The sequence below is a fragment of the Electrona antarctica genome, assembly GCF_951216825.1.
Source record: "Electrona antarctica genome assembly, chromosome: 18".
NCBI lineage: Eukaryota > Metazoa > Chordata > Actinopteri > Myctophiformes > Myctophidae > Electrona > Electrona antarctica.
The window spans coordinates 5,419,193-5,436,910 of NC_136799.1; the positions used below are offsets into that span (position 1 = coordinate 5,419,193).

General features: G+C 41.6%; 3 protein-coding genes and 2 long non-coding RNA genes across 5 annotated transcripts in view; 1 reads left to right on the forward strand and 4 right to left on the reverse strand.

Moving 5' to 3' along the window:
• Positions 1 to 17,718, forward strand: part of LOC306942183 (heat shock protein beta-11-like) — a 222,507-nt gene that overhangs the window by 30,545 nt on the left and 174,244 nt on the right. The window lies entirely within an intron of this gene.
• LOC306942283 (uncharacterized protein) lies at positions 158 to 2,976 on the reverse strand. Its single transcript, XM_079528092.1, has 2 exons — positions 2,650 to 2,976; positions 158 to 1,916 (listed from the first exon to the last, which is right to left on the reverse strand). Exons 1-2 carry the CDS (start codon positions 2,816 to 2,818, stop codon positions 1,171 to 1,173), a joined length of 915 nt encoding a protein of 304 aa, XP_079384218.1. The 5' UTR covers positions 2,819 to 2,976; the 3' UTR covers positions 158 to 1,170.
• LOC306942838 lies at positions 4,921 to 8,058 on the reverse strand. The gene is made up of 2 exons (XR_013792339.1): positions 7,746 to 8,058; positions 4,921 to 6,812 (listed from the first exon to the last, which is right to left on the reverse strand). It is a non-coding gene; the product is annotated as an uncharacterized lncRNA (long non-coding RNA).
• Positions 9,021 to 11,475, reverse strand: LOC306942837 (uncharacterized protein). Its single transcript, XM_079528969.1, has 2 exons — positions 11,181 to 11,475; positions 9,021 to 10,871 (listed from the first exon to the last, which is right to left on the reverse strand). The coding sequence occupies exons 1-2, from the start codon at positions 11,347 to 11,349 to the stop codon at positions 10,108 to 10,110; spliced, it is 933 nt and encodes a 310-aa protein (XP_079385095.1). The 5' UTR covers positions 11,350 to 11,475; the 3' UTR covers positions 9,021 to 10,107.
• LOC306942376 lies at positions 13,732 to 17,325 on the reverse strand. The gene is made up of 2 exons (XR_013792281.1): positions 16,962 to 17,325; positions 13,732 to 15,509 (listed from the first exon to the last, which is right to left on the reverse strand). It is a non-coding gene; the product is annotated as an uncharacterized lncRNA (long non-coding RNA).

The following is a 17,718-nucleotide window of genomic DNA, read 5'->3' on the forward strand; positions in this document are numbered from 1 at the left end:
CCTGAAATCTTTCACGGAATTTCCTACTAGGCTGAGGAATATATCCCACCCTTTACACATTGGCCTGTTATAGCGCCACCAACAGGTGGATTTTTGCAAAACACATTTTTGGAACAAAATGCCTCAAATCATCCAATTGCCATCAATAACTCATATCCTCCTAGTGGAGACCTGTGCCCAGAAGGGCAATTTTTCTAGTTGACAAATGTAATTGACATATTTCAATTATTTATGTATTCCTGCACATTATGTATAATATAAACTCATTAATTCAGACCCAGTGCAGATGTCTAGTGTCGGAATTTAAGTCTATTGTTCAATCTTATTCTAGTTTATACTACTACTGTTGCAGTGGATTAAAAATAGGCCAGAAAGCGCAGCCATCACTATACTCAAAGGCATTAGGCAGCATCACCACCATCCATGCAGATAAATGGTATCTGCTATGTGAACTGTTGCCTCATGCCTATTAAAACGTAAACTATATGCATGGTATAGTATAGTTACACCAACAATTGATGTTGGTGTGAGACATAGAGCAATGTAAAGGGAAATGCCACAAAAATGGCTGGTAGCTCATTCCACTCTATAGGTACGCAACTTTATACCAATAGAATAAGCGCCCAGTCGAATTTCTCTAGAAGGATCACATGCTGTGTTCATAAAATACATTTTTAATTGTAAAGAACTTTACTATTTCACAAATCTCAAAGTCCAACAGAATTAGAAATAATAAAAAGCTGCCAAAACTAGCCAACTAGGGATAAAAACATAGTCTTCAGAAATTAAAGAAAAGGCTATAGATCATATGTACATTTTCATCAGATGTCTGCACACAGGGCAGGGATCCGGAGCTGGAGGAACGTAAATGTGTTACTGTACCTCCAAACCCCCACAAGACCAAGTTACAGAACTTTTTTTCCAACTAAATGTGCTTTAGAAATAAAGTGGATTGGACAGCATTATTTCTATTCAGAATATAATGTGAAAAAACAATTTAATGTATTGAGTTATTTAATCATGTTGAGATTGTCTGATTCTGTGATTCCTCTGCTTCAGTATCTATGACTTGTTGTCATTGCCAGTATGATAAACTGTTCAGCTTTCTCACCTGTATGAACCCATGTGTGTTTTCAGATCGCTAATTTCACCCAAAACATTCATTATAAACTATACAACTAAGGAATTCTCTCCTGTATGAATCCCCATGTGTTTCTTCAAATGTGAGAATCGACTAAAAGACTTGCCACACAGTATACAAGTGAAGGGCCTCTCCCCTGTATGAGTACGTGCGTGGCTCTTAAGACTTGTACTTCGACTAAAGCGTTTACCACACACTGTACAACTGAAGGGCTTCTCTCCCGTATGAGTCCTTATGTGCGTCTTAAGATTTCCATTTCGGTTAAACGTTTTACCACAAATTGTACAACTAAATGTTTTCCCCCCTGTATGAGTCCTCACGGATGGAGTTTGTTGCACTGACATCAGGTCCTCCTGGGACAGCTCGTTTCTCAAATACAATCTTTGTCCTTCTACAGTGTGATTTACGACATTGTGTGTTTTCAGCGACTGATCTTCCCTGGTCTCCTCCCAGCCATCACTGTCGTCAGTGTCAGATTCAGAACAGTGTGAAGAGATGAGCTGCACATCAACAGTTGGTTGTGATGCTCCATGGCTCTCTACATCAGCGTGTGTGTTCACTTGTTCATTTGAAGTGCTGGCTAGAGGCTCCGTCTCTCTGATTTCATTATATTCACTTTTCACTGCTAGTAATGTCTGCGTTGACCCCTCAGCCTCCTCTTGTCTGTGAATTAGCTCCTGTTGTTCATCCTTAATCTGTGGAGGCTGTGGTTCCTCTTGGAGCAGATCGGACCTCCTCTCCTGTTGCTCAGGTGATTTCTCCTCTGGGAGGAAATCTAGGCAGAGGAGATGAGAGAAACAGTGTGATGGTTAATATTCTCACACACACGCACGCACACACGCACACACGCACACGCACACGCGCACACACACACACACACACACACACACACACACACACACACACACACACACACTTCAGGGGTCACCACAGCGAATCATCTGCCTCCATCTCACCCTGTCCTCTGCCTCCTCTTCTCTCACACCAACTAACTTCATGTCCTCTTTCACTGCATCTATACATCTCCTCTTTGGTCTTCCTCTAGGCATCCTGTCTGGCAGTTCCAACCTCAACATCCTTCTACCGATATACTCACTATCCCTCCTCTGTACGTGTCCAAACCATCTCAGTCTGGCCTCTCTGGCTTTATCTCCAAAACATCTGACATGCGCTGTCCCTGCTCTGATGTACTCCTGAATCCTATCCACCCTTGAACCTCAACATTTTAGTCTCTGCAAGCTCCAGCCTCCAGCTCTGCTTCCTGTATTTTCCTCAGTGCAACTGTCTCTAAGCCATACAACATAGTCTCACCACAGTCTTGTACACCTTTCCTTTCATTCTTGCTGATATATATTGTCATTTGAATTGAAAAGACTGTAGTATGCATGTAAATAAAAGCAATTTAAACGCATACAGAGCAGATCTACACCTATTTGCGTTGGCATTGCGACAACAGAGTAGACAGTGTAAATTTAAGGGTAAATAAATCATTATGATTTGTGACAAACCTGGCAGATCAGAGGTGACTTGAGGAGTGAGGAACTCCAGCTGTCTGTGTTGCAGATCTATTTGTTGTTGGTATTGTACGATAGTTCTGACAAACACAGCTAATATGTCCTCTGCAACGGCGGTCAGTCGTTCATTGACGAACAGCCTCAAAGTCTCTATGTCGCACATTGTTAGTTACTTTAGTTAAAATAATACAATCTGTTGTTACTTTTACCGACAGAAGCACTGCATATGTTTTTAGCTACAAACAATGAGAATAACTTCCGAGGTCGATGCGTAGGCAGAAGTTGTAAAGACTGATCGTGTTGGTGCGTTGATGCTGGTGCGCCCCCTGCTGGACATAAGTCAACATACCGGTAGGTGCATTTGAACATCATACAGTAGTACTTGTTGGTATGGAAGCTCGAAGCTGTATTGTTTGACTTTTTATTTTCCCTTTCTTTTTTTGTGTGCAGAAAACCATTCTAATTAGGCTACGTTTTCAAGGGTTCTTTGCATTATTTGGTGTAACGTCAGTATGCTGCCATACTATGAGGGTGTGACACACATTCAATTATGTGTTTATTCCTGCACACTATGTATGTTATGTGAACTCATTCATTCAGAGTCCCAGTGCAGATGTCTAGTGTCGGAATCTAAGTCTATTGTTTAATCTTATTTGTATTTTATGTTTACTCCAATTACTACTGCTGCAGTGGATTTTAAAAATAGGCCAGAAAAGGCAACCATCTCTACACAAAGGCAGCATCATCATACCATATATTGAATTGAGATTTCCCCAGATGTATTGTCTCTGATCATCTGGCTACGCGAGAATATAACCATACTAGCAGTGCTTAAATTTAAGTAAATACATTAAACCCCACCTAACTCATGCCTAAACTTAAGCTACGCACGGTATAGTATAGTTACACCAACAATGATGCTGGTGTGACACAGAGCAGTGTAAAGAGAAATGTCTCCTACAATTTGGTCGGATTAATAAACATGAATACACCGCTAGTCTCTTAATTGGTTAACTTCAATGTACGGATTAATAATCTTTTTGATATATTGTTAAGACTGATGCTATATGTTTACCGTCCTATGATAATCCTAGATTACTAATTTCTATGCATTTGATGTATTACCTTGTGCTTTCCTTGCTTGCTGTAAATCCCTCTGGATTAAGAGCATCTGCTAAATGCCTACATTGTATGTTTTACTGTTCCTTTTTGGAATAATTATTTATTTTACCATTTAAAGGGCTACAAATCAAACAGAAAAAATCACACCCATGTGAAGTAAGTGGTGCAACTCCGTGTGTGTGTGTGTGGGGGGGGGGGGGGGGGGGTGGGGGTAGTTCCAGACCCACAGGAACGCACCCAGGGTGCCGGCCCGATTCCGGCGAGCCGCCCCGTGTCCGAAACGGTTGAGAAATGTGTGGGGGTCCCTCTACTGTACCCTCTACTGTACTGTCACTGTACTGTACTGGCACAGCCGAAATCAGCATATATACAGTTTATATGTGCGTGTGTGTTTGTGTGTGTGTCAGCCGTCAGGTTGGGCACAGGTGGTGAAAAACAACCATGCTGTTTTCGTGCTCAGACGCACCCAGCCACCTAGCCCGTCTCCGGACCCCCCGGGTTGAGCTCCTTTGGACCCCTAACCCGTAGGGTCCGGTCTCATCGACTTCAAGCGACGTGGTACGCAATCTGATTTACCATCTCCGACGGGTGTCTGCGCTGTGGGTATGACGCTGACATATTCCAAAAGAAGCATATAAGAGCTATAGGAGACAACGAACCCTCTGACCCCCCCGCGAACGGCGGAGAAGCCGTTAAGTATTTTTAATCTTTGTTAGACCGTTTGGCAGCTCTCTTCCTTCCTTCCTTGACTTCCTTATTGACATCCTATTGTACCGCCTCCAGCGCCGGAACTGGCTAGCCAATATGTCAGCGTCATACCCACAGCGCAGCACACCCGTCGGAGATGGTAAGTAAGATTGCGTACCACGTCGCTTGAAGTCGACGAGAAGGAACCCTACGTAAAGTCATCAAAATGTCAGAAACTTTAACGTAGGGTTCCGAAAGGAGCTACCAGCCACCCAGTCAGTCAGCCACCCACCCACACACAGTCACTTAAGGAAGTGGTTGCACCACTATGATTTCCGTGATTGATTACTGGGGCTACATATCAGGGCTGAATGGATGTAGAGAGCGGGCTGGTAGCTCATTATAGCAATAGAATAAAATCACCATGAGTAGAATTTCACTTCAAGGATCACATGCTGTGTTCACAATACAATTTAATTTGTAAAACACTACCATTTCACAAATCTCAAAGTCCTACAGAATTAGAAATAATAATAAAAAAACAACCAAAACCAGCCTAGGGATAAAAAGTAGAGTCCTCAGGGAGTACAGTTCAAATATAGATCACATTTTACATTTTCTCAGATGTCTGCACACTCCATGTTATTAATTGACTCCATAATTGCCCTGGGCAGTTACAGGTACGGTAGGGATCCGGAGCTGGAGGAACCGGATCCAACATTAAATCGCTTCCGAAACCGGGTTTTATCACACTGTCGGAGCCGGTATGTGGACTTCGTCTGCTATACAATATTGTATAATATTACAATATTGGTGGACCAACATAACTCTCAGTTACAGAAGTGTAAGGGTCCATTTGGAAGCTCCTATCGGAATTGTTAAAAGGAACCATTAAGGAATTGGCCCGTTAGGTGGGAAACGTTTAACCGAAATGGAAATCTTAAGACGCACATAAGCCTTAATGTAAGTCGCTCTGGATTAAGAGCGTCTGCTAAATGCCTAAATTGTAAATTGTAATCGTTACATTAAAATCCTAAAGGATCCCTAGTGAGTGACAGGTGTATTGGAGTAGCATCATTTGGTGAACTGTTCCACTGGGGGTCAGGGTTATCTCAGAGTCAATCTGCTAATCAGAAGGTCACTGGTTCGTCTCCTGGACCCAGTCTGTGTCAAAGTAGGGACACGTAACGCCTGACTTCTCCCCCAAGTGCTCATCATAACCGTCTGAGCAGCCATAAGATGGGTGAAGCTGAAATCTGAATTCCCCTTTTATATCAAATTATACTTCACAAGTAAATATTAGCTAAAAAAGCTGTCCACATTTAATATAGATGATTCTGTGATTCCTCTGCTTCATTATCTATGACTTGTTTCAGTGCCACAGCAGTGCCATGTCAGCTCAGGTGGCTTCCTTGAGAAACTGTTCAGCTTTCTCACCTGTATGAACCCTTGTGTGTTTTTCAGATAGCTAATTTCACCCAAAACATTCATCATAAACTATAAAACTAAGGAATTCTCTCCTGTATGAATCCCCATGTGTTTTTTCAGATGTGAGCATTGACAAAAGGCTTGCCAGTGCCACACAGTAAGAATGGCCTACACATACAATGAAGGGCCTCTCCCTTGGGGACAGCGGTGGCTGGATGGAGTGGCTGGATGGTAACCTATGTAAAGCGCCTTGGATAAAGGCACCATTTACCATTTACCATTTACCCCTGTATGAGTACGTTTTGCATGCCTAGTAAGACTTGTACTTAGACTAAAGCGTTTACCACACACTGTACAAGTGAAGGGCTTCTCTCCCGTATGAGTCCTTATGTGCGTCTTAAGATTTCCATTTCGGTTAAACGTTTTACCACAAATTGTACAACCAAATGTTTTTCCCCCTGTATGAGTCCTCGCGGATGGAGTTTGTTGCACTGATATCAGGTTCTGGGACAGCTCGTTTCTCAAAAACAATCTTTGTCCTTCTACAGTGTGTGTCTCATGTGTTTTCAGTGACTGATCTTCCCTGGGCTCCTCCCAGTCATCACTGTTGTCAGTGTCAGATTCAGAACAGTGTGAAGAGATGAGCTGCACATCAACAGTTGGTTGTGATGCTCCATGGCTCTCTACATCAGCTTGTGTGTTCACTTGTTCATTTGAAGTGCTGGCTAGAGGCTCCGTCTCTCTGATGTCATTATATTCACTTTTCACTGCTAGTAATGTCTGCGTTGACCCCTCAGCCTCCTCTTGTCTGTGAATTAGCTCCTGCTGTTCATCCTTAATCTGTGGAGGCTGTGGTTCCTCTTGGAGCAGATCGGACCTCCTCTCCTGTTGCTCAGGTGATTTCTCCTCTGGGAGGAAATCTAGGCAGAGATGATGAGATGAGAGAAACAGTGTGATGGTTAATATTCTCACTCACTCACTCACACACACACACACACACACACACACACACACACACACACACACACACACACACACACACACACACACACACACACACACACACACACACACACACACACACACACACACACACACACACACACACACACACACACACACACACACACACACACACACACACACACACACACACACACACACACTTTCCGTTTGGCTTTTCCCTTCAGGGGTCACCACAGCGAATCATCTGCCTCCATCTCACCCTGTCCTCTGCCTCCTCTTCTCTCACACCAACTAACTTCATGTCCTCTTTCACTACATCCATAAATCTCCTCTTTGGTCTTCCTCTAGGCCTCCTGTCTGGCAGTTCCAACCTCAACATCCTTCTACCGATATACTCACTATCCCTCCTCTGTACGTGTCCAAACCATCTCAGTCTGGCCTCTCTGGCGTCATCTCCAAAACATCTGACATGTGCTGTCCCTGCTCTGATGTACTCCTGAATCCTATCCACCCTTGAACCTCAACATTTTAGTCTCTGCAAGCTCCAGCCTCCAGCTCTGCTTCCTGTCTTTTCCTCAGTGCAACTGTCTCTAAGCCATACAACATAGTCTCACCACCGTCTTGTACACCTTTCCTTTCATTCTTGCTGATATATATGCTCATTTGAATTGGTAAGACTGTAGTATGCATGTAGCTCTGGTCCATAGCCAATGCTTCTAGGGCAGAATGAAGCATTGGCTATGGACCAGAGCTAGTATGCATGTAAAAGCAATTTGAACGCATACAAAGCAGATCTACACCTATTTGCGTTGGCATTGCGACAACAGAATAGACAGTCAGACAGTGTAAATTAAAGGGTAAATAAATCATTATGATTCGTGACAAACCTGTCAGATCAGAGGTGACTTGAGGAGTGAGGAACTCCAGCTGTCTGTGTTGCAGATCTATTTGTTGTTGGTATTGGACGATAGTTCTGACAAACACAGCTAATATGTCCTCTGCAACGGCGGTCAGTCGTTCATTGACGAACAGCCTCAAAGTCTCTATGTCACACATTGTTAGTTTAGTTAAAATAATACACTCTGTTGTTACTTTTACCGACAGAAGCACTGCATATGTTTTTAGCTACAAACAATGAGAATAACTTCCGAGGTCGAGGCGTAGGTAGAAGTTGTAAAGACTGATCGTGTTGGTGCATTAATGCTGGTGCGCCCCCTGCTGGACATAGGTCAACATACTGGCAGGTGTTTTTGAACATCATACAGTAGTTGTAGTAGTAGCCTACTTGTTGGTATGGAAGTTCGAAGCTGTATTGTTTGACTTTTCCTTCCCCTTTCTTTTTTGTTGTTGCAGAAAACCATTCTAAATAGGACTATGCTACGTTTTCAAGGGTTATTTGCATTATTTGGTGTAACGTCAGTATGCTGCCATACTATGAGGGTGTGACACACATTCAATTATGTATTTATTCCTGCACACTATGTTATGTGAACTCATTCATTCAAAGTCCCAGTGCAGATGTCTAGTGTCGGAATCTAAGTCTATTGTTTAATCTTATTTGTATTTTATGTTTACTCTAATTACTACTGCTGCAGTGGATTTTAAAAATAGGCCAGAAAAGGCAACCATCTCTACACAAAGGCAGCATCATCATACCATATATTGAATTAATATTTCCCCAGATGTATTGTCTCTGATCATCTGGCTACGCGAGAATATAACCATACTAGCAGTGCTTAAATTTAAGTAAATACATTAAACCCTGCCTAACTCATGCCTAAACTTAAGCTACGCACGGTATAGTATAGTTAGTTACACCAACAATGATGCTGGTGTGACACAGAGCAGTGTAAAGAGAAATGTCTCCTACAATTTGGTGCCAATACCATATTAATAAGCATGAATCCAACGTTAGTCTCTTAATTGGTTAACTGACTCCTGGTTATGTAGACAGATGCCAGGTCATTTGTAAAACTTTAGACCTGTATGTACAGTTTGATATTTTTTATATTATACTGTTTAGACTGACGCTAGGTTTACCATCCTATGATAATCCTAGATTACTCATTTCTACACATTTGATGTATTACCTTGTGCTCTCCTTGCTTGCTGTAAATCCCTCTGGATTAAGAGCATCTGCTAAATGGTTCTTTTTGGAATAATTATTTTACCATTGAAAGGGCTACAAATCAAACAGCAGATGATTTCCGTGATTGATTACTGGGGCTACATATCAGGGCTGAATGGATGTAGAGAGCTGGGCTGGTAGCTCATTATAGCAATAGAATAAAATCACCCAGAGTGGAATTTCACTTCAAGGATCACATGCTGTGTTCATAATACAATTTAATTTGTAAAACACTACCATTTCACAAATCTCAAAGTCCTACAGAATTAGAAAAAATAATAAACAAAACAACCAAAACCAGCCTAGGGATACAAAGTAAAGTCCTCGGGGAGTACAGTTCAAAAATAGATCACATTTAACATTTTCTCAGATGTCTGCACACATAATTGCCGTGTGCAGTTACAGGTAGGGTAGGGATCCGGAGCTGGAGGAACCGGATCCAACATTAAGGAACCGGAATCGCTTCCGGAACCGGGTTTTATCACACTGTCGGAGCCGGTATGTGGACTTTGTCTCCTATATAATATTACAATATTGGTGGACCAACATAACTCTCAGTTACAGAAGTGTAAGGGTCCATTTGGAAGCTCCTATCAGAATTGTTAAAAGGAACCATTAAGGAATTGGCCCGTTAGGTGGGAATCGTTACATTAAAATCCTAAAGGATCCCTAGTGAGTGACAGGTGTATTGGAGTAGCATCATTTGGTGAACTGTTCCACTGGGGGTCAGGGTTATCTCAGAGTCAATCTGCTAATCAGAAGGTCACTGGTTCGTCTCCTGGACCCAGTCTGTGTCAAAGTAGGGACACGTAACGCCTGACTTCTCCCCCGAGTGCTCATCATAACCATCTGAGCAGCCATAAGATGGGTGAAGCTGAAATCTGAATTCCCCTTTTATATCAAATTATACTTCAGAAGTAAATATTAGCTGAAAAAGCTGTCCACATTTAATATAGATGATTCTGTGATTCCTCTGCTTCATTATCTATGACTTGTTTCAGTGCCACAGCAGTGCCATGTCAGCTCAGGTGGCTTCCTTGAGAAACTGTTCAGCTTTCTCACCTGTATGAACCCTTGTGTGTTTTCAGATAGCTAATTTCACCCAAAACATTCATCATAAACTATAAAACTAAGGAATTCTCTCCTGTATGAATCCCCATGTGTTTTTTCAGATGTGAGCATTGACCAAAAGGCTTGCCACACAGTATACAATTGAAGGGCCTCTCCCCTGTATGAGTATGTTTTGCGTGCCTAGTAAGACTTGTACTTCGACTAAAGCGTTTACCACACACTGTACAACTGAAGGGCTTCTCTCCCGTATGAGTCCTTATGTGCGTCTTAAGATTTCCATTTCGGTTAAACGTTTTACCACAAATTGTACAACTAAATGTTTTCCCCCCTGTATGAGTCCTCAAGGATGGAGTTTGTTGCACTGATATGAGGTCCTCCTGGGACAGCTCGTTTCTCAAATACAACCTTTGTCCTTCTACAGTGTGATTTACGACATTGTGTGTTTTCAGTGACTGATCTTCCCTGGTCTCCTCCCAGCCATCACTGTCGTCGGTGTCAGATTCAGAACCGTGTGAAGAGATGAGCTGCACATCAACAGTTGGTTGTGATGCTCCACGGTTCTCTACATCAGCTTGTGTTTTCACGTGTTCATTTGAAGTGCTGGGCCTGGCTAGAGGCTCGGTCTCTCTGATTTCATTATATTCACTTTTCATTTCTAGTAATGTCAATGTCGACCCTTCATCCTCCTCTGGTCTGTGAATTAGCTCCTGCTGTTCATCCTTAATCTGTGGAGGCTGTGGTTCCTCTTGGACGAGATCGGGCCTCCTCTCCTGTTGCTCAGGTGATTTCTCCTCTTCACAGACTGGGAGGAAGTCTAGACAGAATAGGAGATGAGAGAAACAACAGTCAGTCTGATGCTTAAAATGTGCTTACAATAAATACAATAAATATTTTAATATATAATTATATTATACTCTAGTCTATATAATACAAACGTATGTTTTCTCATGCAGATAATGCTCATTTGAATTGAATTGAAAGTGACTAATATGCTCATATGCTGGTCCTATGTAAAAGCAATTTAAACGCATACAAAGCATATCTACACATATGTTGGCATTGCAACGACACACTACAGTGTAAATTAAAGGGCAAATAATTCGCTATGATTGTTGTGACAAACCTGGCAGATCAGAGGTGACTTGAGGAGTGAGGAACTCCAGCTGTCTGTGTTGCAGATCTATTTGTTGTTGGTATTGTACGATAGTTCTGACAAACACAGCTAATATGTCCTCTGCAACGGCGGTCAGTCGTTCATTGACGAACAGCCTCAACGTCTCTATGTCACACATTGTTACTTTAGTTAATAATACGTCTCTGTTGGTTATTTTACCGACAGAAGCACTGCATGTTTTTAGCTACAGCCATATATAGCAAAACAATGAGAATAACTTCCGAGGTCGAAACTTCGAAAGTGTTGCGCGCGCGCATGTACAGAATGGCCAGATCCGGTCTAGAGCGGATATGGAAACTAGGAGTGTTTATGTATGAGTGTGTGAGTGGAAATGTCCGGATACACCAGGCGGGCTCTAGACCGGATCAGAACACTCTCACATAGAAGTTGTAAAGACTGATCGTGTTGGTACATTGATGCTGGTCCGCCCCCTGCTGGACATAGGTCAACATAGCTGCAGATTTGAACATAATAGTAGGCCTACTAGTATGGAAGCTGTATTGTTTGACTCTTTTTTTGTCGCATAAAACCTAAATAGGCTACGTTTTCTTTGCATTATTTGGTGTAAACGTTAGGATGCTGCCATTAGTGCATGCCATACATTACATTATTTATGTATTCACACGTAGTCATGACTTCACATTATGCAAACTCATTCATTCAGAGACCCAGCCAGTGGAGATGTAGTGTCGGATTTTAATTAGTGTGGTTGCCCTAAAGGGCAACCAGACTATTGTAATTGTAACACTTTATTATTTTTTTTATTTTACTAGAGTAAGACAAAGTTTGTCCCACTACTAGTCCCACAGTTTTGACTGTACGCACTTGAGCCATATGTCAAATTGACTGTAAAAATCGGGAATCGTGTGCTTGCTCGTTTCTAAGAGAAATGTTGTATAGTTTAATTGATATTAATTTATTAGTGAATTAAATGTCCCCATTGACATGAATGGGAAAATGCGAAAAATCACGTTCAAGTATTTTTTCCTCGGAGACCGTAAGGGCTATAGTTACAAAACTTGGAGGGATAATTCGTAATACTTACTAAAATTAATGAACTTATAATTATATCGGACGGCCTCATGGTGGCGCTATAACAGCCCACTTTACGTTTTGGCTTATAAGTCTTGAACCGTAGGTCGTAAATTCAAAATTCCTTTCTCCCTGTATTCCTTGGGCTATGACGCATCTCCCCATATAGGCCACGCCCATTTGCGTCATGATAGATTTTCCGCCATTTTGAATTTTCTCCAAAACACACTTTTTGCTCCTCCTCCTACAGATTTTGTCAAAATCTCACAAAAATTGGTACACATGATCTCTGGACCTTTCCGATGAAGACACCACAGGCGGAATTTTGATAGTGCGTATCGTTCGGCCATAATCGGCTTCCGAAGTTAGTGGGATGGGCCTATTTTACAAAAAATGCCTAAAATCCCGAACGAAATGTCCGATCCATCCCAAATTTGAATCACATGTCGCGGGTGGTTAAATCAACCAAGTACCAAAAGCAATTCCATTTTCATCCATAGGGGGCGCCGCAAATGCGAGAAATGTAACCGTTTGTCGCAAAAACATGATTTTTGGGGGATGGCAATATCAGTGGGAGGGGCATATGTGAGCCACTGCGGCAACCACACTTTGCAATTTTTTAAAATTGCGACCTTTCTAGTTATATTGTTAAATCGTATTTGTATTTCATTTTTACTACTGCTGCAGTGGATTTTAAAAATAGGCCAGAAAAGGCAGCCATCTCTACACAAAGGCATAGGCCTACAGGCAGCATCACCAACCTAGCCCATACAATATATTGAATTTGAATTTCCCCAGATGATGTATTGTCTCTGATCATCTGGCTACATGAGAGTATAACCATACTAGCAGTGCTTAAACTTAAGCAAAATAAATGAATGAAACCCCACCAAACTCATGCCTAAAAGAGAAATGTCTCATAACATTTGAAAATGGAGGACCCTGATGTAAACAAGTCTTTATCCTTTTCTGGGTTCATCGTAGCAGTTTTTGTGTTTGACTTGTTGCTTTCATTTGAAATGTACCCATTCTACATACTGCGAATACTATTTTCAATCAATCAAAACATTTGGTACCTATACCAGATTAATATAAGCATGAATCCACCGTTAGTCTCTTGGTTAACTTGGGAGGCATAGCATACTATGGCTTTCATTGCTTGCAGAGTGTCTGCTAAATGCCTAAATTGTATGTTTTGCTGTTCTTTTTTGGAATAATTGCTTTACTATTTGAATGGCTACAAATGAAACTTCAGAAATTCTATGATGTCCGTAATTACTGGGGCTACATATCAGGACTGATTGGATGTAGAGCTGGCTAGTAGCTCATTTCACATTAACCCATTTTGGGCGGGAACCCCTTTTGGTGTTTTAAACAGCTATTGAAAAATAGCAGATCTACAAGCTCATAGCTTGTAGGTCTGCTATTTTTGAAAAATCGTGAAAATATTTATTTTAGAAAACTGGAGGATTTAGAATATTTTTTTTAATTTTGAGGTCAGGCCTAAATGGGTTAAGCAACTTTAAACAAATAGAATAAATTTATACCCAGACTGGAATTTCCCTTCAAGGATCATATGCTGTGTTCATAATACATTTTTATTTGTAAAGCATGAGCTACAGATAAAAATAAATACATAAAAAAAAAGTATGGCAGAAAACAACAATGGACAAAACCGTGTGAAAGACCCAACTCAGATGTCTGCACACTCCATATTATTTATTGACTTCATAATTGCCCTGGGCAGTGACAGAGTAGGAATCCGGAGCCGGAGGAACCGGATCCAACACTGGAACAGTTTCTGGAAACAGGTTTTATCACACTGTCCGAGCCGGTATGTGGACTTCACATCTGCCATACATTTACAATATTGGTGGTTCTCAAACCAGAAGGACCACCACAGCTCTCAGAGGTACAGAACTGTAAGGGTCCATTTGGAACTCCTATAGGAATTATTAAAGGGAAGGGAATTGGACCGGTAAGAGGGAATCGCTACGGAACCAGAATTGTTATGGAACCGCAATCCTAAAGGATGCCTAGTGAGTGACAGGTGTATTGGAGTAGCATCATTTGGTGAACTGTTCCATTGGGGTGAGGGTTATCTCAGAGGCAATCTGCTAATCAGAAGGTCACTGGTTCGTCTCCTGGACCCAGTCTGTGTGTCAAAGTAGGGACACGTAACGCCTGACTTCTCCTCCCCAAGCACTCTTCATAACCATCTGAGCAGCCATAAGCTGGGTGAAGCTGAAATTCCCCTTTATATCAAATTAAATTCCACAAGTAAATATTAGCTGAAAAGGTGGTCCACATTTAATGTAGTTGTGCTACCTCCAATCGCCCACAAGAACAAGTTACAGAATGTTGTTTCAACTCTGTTGTTTTAAATGTGCTTTATAAATAAAGAATGTATTGAGTTATTTGATTATGTTGAAATTGTCCAATTCTGTGATTCCTCTGCTTCGGGTGGCTTCCTTGAGAAACTGTTCAGCTTTCTTACCTTTCTTGTGTGTTTTCAGATTTCACCCAAGACATTCTATTTCTTCAAATGTGAGCATTGACCAAAAGGCTTGCCACACAGTATACAATCGAAGGGCCTTTCCCCTGTATGAGTATGTTTTACGTGCCTCGTAAAATTTGTACTTCGACTAAAGCGTTTACCACACACTGTACAACTGTAGGGCTTCTCTCCTGTATGAGTCCTTATGTGCGTCTTAAGATTTCCATTTCGGTTAAACGTTTTACCACAAATTGTACAACTAAATGTTTTCCCCCCTGTATGAGACCTCGCAGATGGAGATTGTTGCACTGATATCAGGTCCTGCGACATCTTGTTTCTCAAATACAATCTTTGTTCTTCAACAGTTTGTGTCTTGTTTTGTGTTTTCAGCCACTGATCTTCGCTGGTCTCCTCCCAGTCATCACTGTCGTCAGTGTCAGATTCAGAACAGTGTGAAGAGATGAGCTGCACATCAACAGTTGGTTGTGATGCTCCACGGTTCTCTACATCAGCTTGTGTTTTCACGTGTTCATTTGAAGTGCTGGCTAGAGGCTCCGTCTCTCTGATTTCATTATATTCCCTTTTCACTGCTAGTAATGTCAACATCGAACCGTCAGCCTCCTCTTGTCTGTGAATTAGCACCTGCTGTTCATCCTTAATCTGTGGAGGCTGTGGTTCCTCTTGGACCAGATCGGGCCTCCTCTCCTGTTGCTCTGGTGATTTCTCCTCTTCACAGACTGGGAGGAAGTCTAGGCAGAATAGGAGATGAGAGAAACAGTGTGATGCTTAATATTTGCATACAATAGGAGTTTGTTGCATTTTTATGTGTCAAAAAATATTTTAATATATATATCACTTCACACCCGTGTGAAGTGAGGGGCGCTCTTATCATTATACATCATCATACATCATCTCATGAACAACTGAAATGTGATTGGTTAGCCGAAATTTACATTATATTTGAGGCACATATGACCTAATTTCTCCTTTCATTGTCAATGGCAAATATGAGACGTGTGGGGACAAAAGCTATATATAGGACGGGTTAATTCCCCTCATAAACTTGAGTTTTCAACAAGCCTGAAAACAAAGGCCCGTCCCTGTACACTCAAGAGTCAAGACACTGCCCTCGCTGCCACCCTTAGATCTCCATATATGGAGCTGACCTGTTCTGACATTCCATATGTTGATCTGATCTCATCAAACCCTGTACACTCAAGACACGCTCCATATACCGTATGGCCAGTACAGAATTAATTCCATATGTTGACCTGACCCCCAATGCCAAAGCACCAGCTCTCGCCCATGCAGTCTGCCGTCAACCAGGCGGATGCGTGCACGCTTCTCTCCCTCAGGGCATCTTACTGGTATTACTAGTAGGCTATATACTAAGTCTACTTGCCAGCCCATAGAGCCCAATATGAGCTCAGGCATTTTGAGTACCCTAATGTTTTATGTTAGAAATGTTGAGTTTGGGCCGGTCCCCAGCATCTAGAAACTGCCGGATGATAACTTGCACATGTTGAGTAATTTAAATAATTGGCAAAATATGTGACCATACCTTTAAAAACCTGTATAAGGCTAAATATATATATATTTTTAAATCATCATGCTTTAAGTAACATGTGCCGTGTCAAACTAGGGGGTTTTCATTATCTGAATCCATTCCAAGCATTAGTTTTGCACAAAATACATGTGTTGGGCTAATATCGTCATATCCGTCATCACACATGTGATCACACACTTCTTAGCCCAATGAGTGTTTTTTTCTGCAAAACTAATGCTAGGAATGGATTCAGAATCACGAAAACACCATAGTTTGACACGTCACATGATACTTAAAGCATGATTATGTTTTTAATTTTTTTGCCTCATAGGAAAATTGCTCAACATATGCAAGTTATCATCCAGCAGTTTCTAAATGCTGGGGACCCATACCCAACATTTCTAACGTTAGGGTACTCAAAATGCCAAGGCCTTCATATTCTGGCAAGTGGACTAATATGTCCAATATATAATAATAAAACATGTATGTTTTCTCATGCAGATAATGCTCATTTGAATTTAATTGAAATGACTGTAGTATGCTGGTGACTGGTCCCATGATGTAAAAGCAATGTAAACGTACAAAGCAGATCTACACATATTTGTGTTGGCATTGCAACGACAGACAGTGTAAATAGTTATGATTCGTGACAAACCTGGCAGATCAGAGGTGACTTGAGGAGTGAGGAACTCCAGCTGTCTGTGTTGCAGATCTATTTGTTGTTGATATTGTACGATAGTTCTGACAAACACAGCTAATATGTCCTCTGCAACGGCGGTCAGTCGTTCATTGACGAACAGCCTCAACGTCTCTATGTCACACATTGTTACTTTAGTTAAAATAATACGTCTCTGCTGCTTCTTTTACCGACAGAAGTACTGCATGTTTTAGCTACATACATAAACAATGAGATCATGAGAATAGCTTCCGAGGTCGACTAAAGTGTTGCAGATTCAGAATGGCCTTAATTCACGCTAGTTTACAGATCCGATCTAGAGCGGATATGGAAACGAGGTGTGTGTGTGTGCGTGTGTGTGTGTGTGTGTGAGTGAGTCCAGATACAGTAGGCGGGCTCTAGACCGGATCTGAGAACTCTCACGTAGAAGTTGTATGTAAAGACTGATCGTGTTGGTGCATTGATGCTGGTCCGCCCCCTGCTGGACATAGGTCAACAGGTGGATTTTAGCAAAACACATTTTTGGAACAAAAAGACTCAAATCATCCCAGGCGTAAGAAGAAATGGTACCCTTTTCACATTGGCCAATTATAGGCGACCAGGAGGCCACAACCTGACCTGCCCTGGTGGAGACCTGTGCCGCCCCGATGGGCACTTTATCTAGTTTGACTATTTTGTTGATGCAAAAACAAAAACAAAAATTTCTAATTAGGCTGTTTTCAAGGGTTCTTTGCAT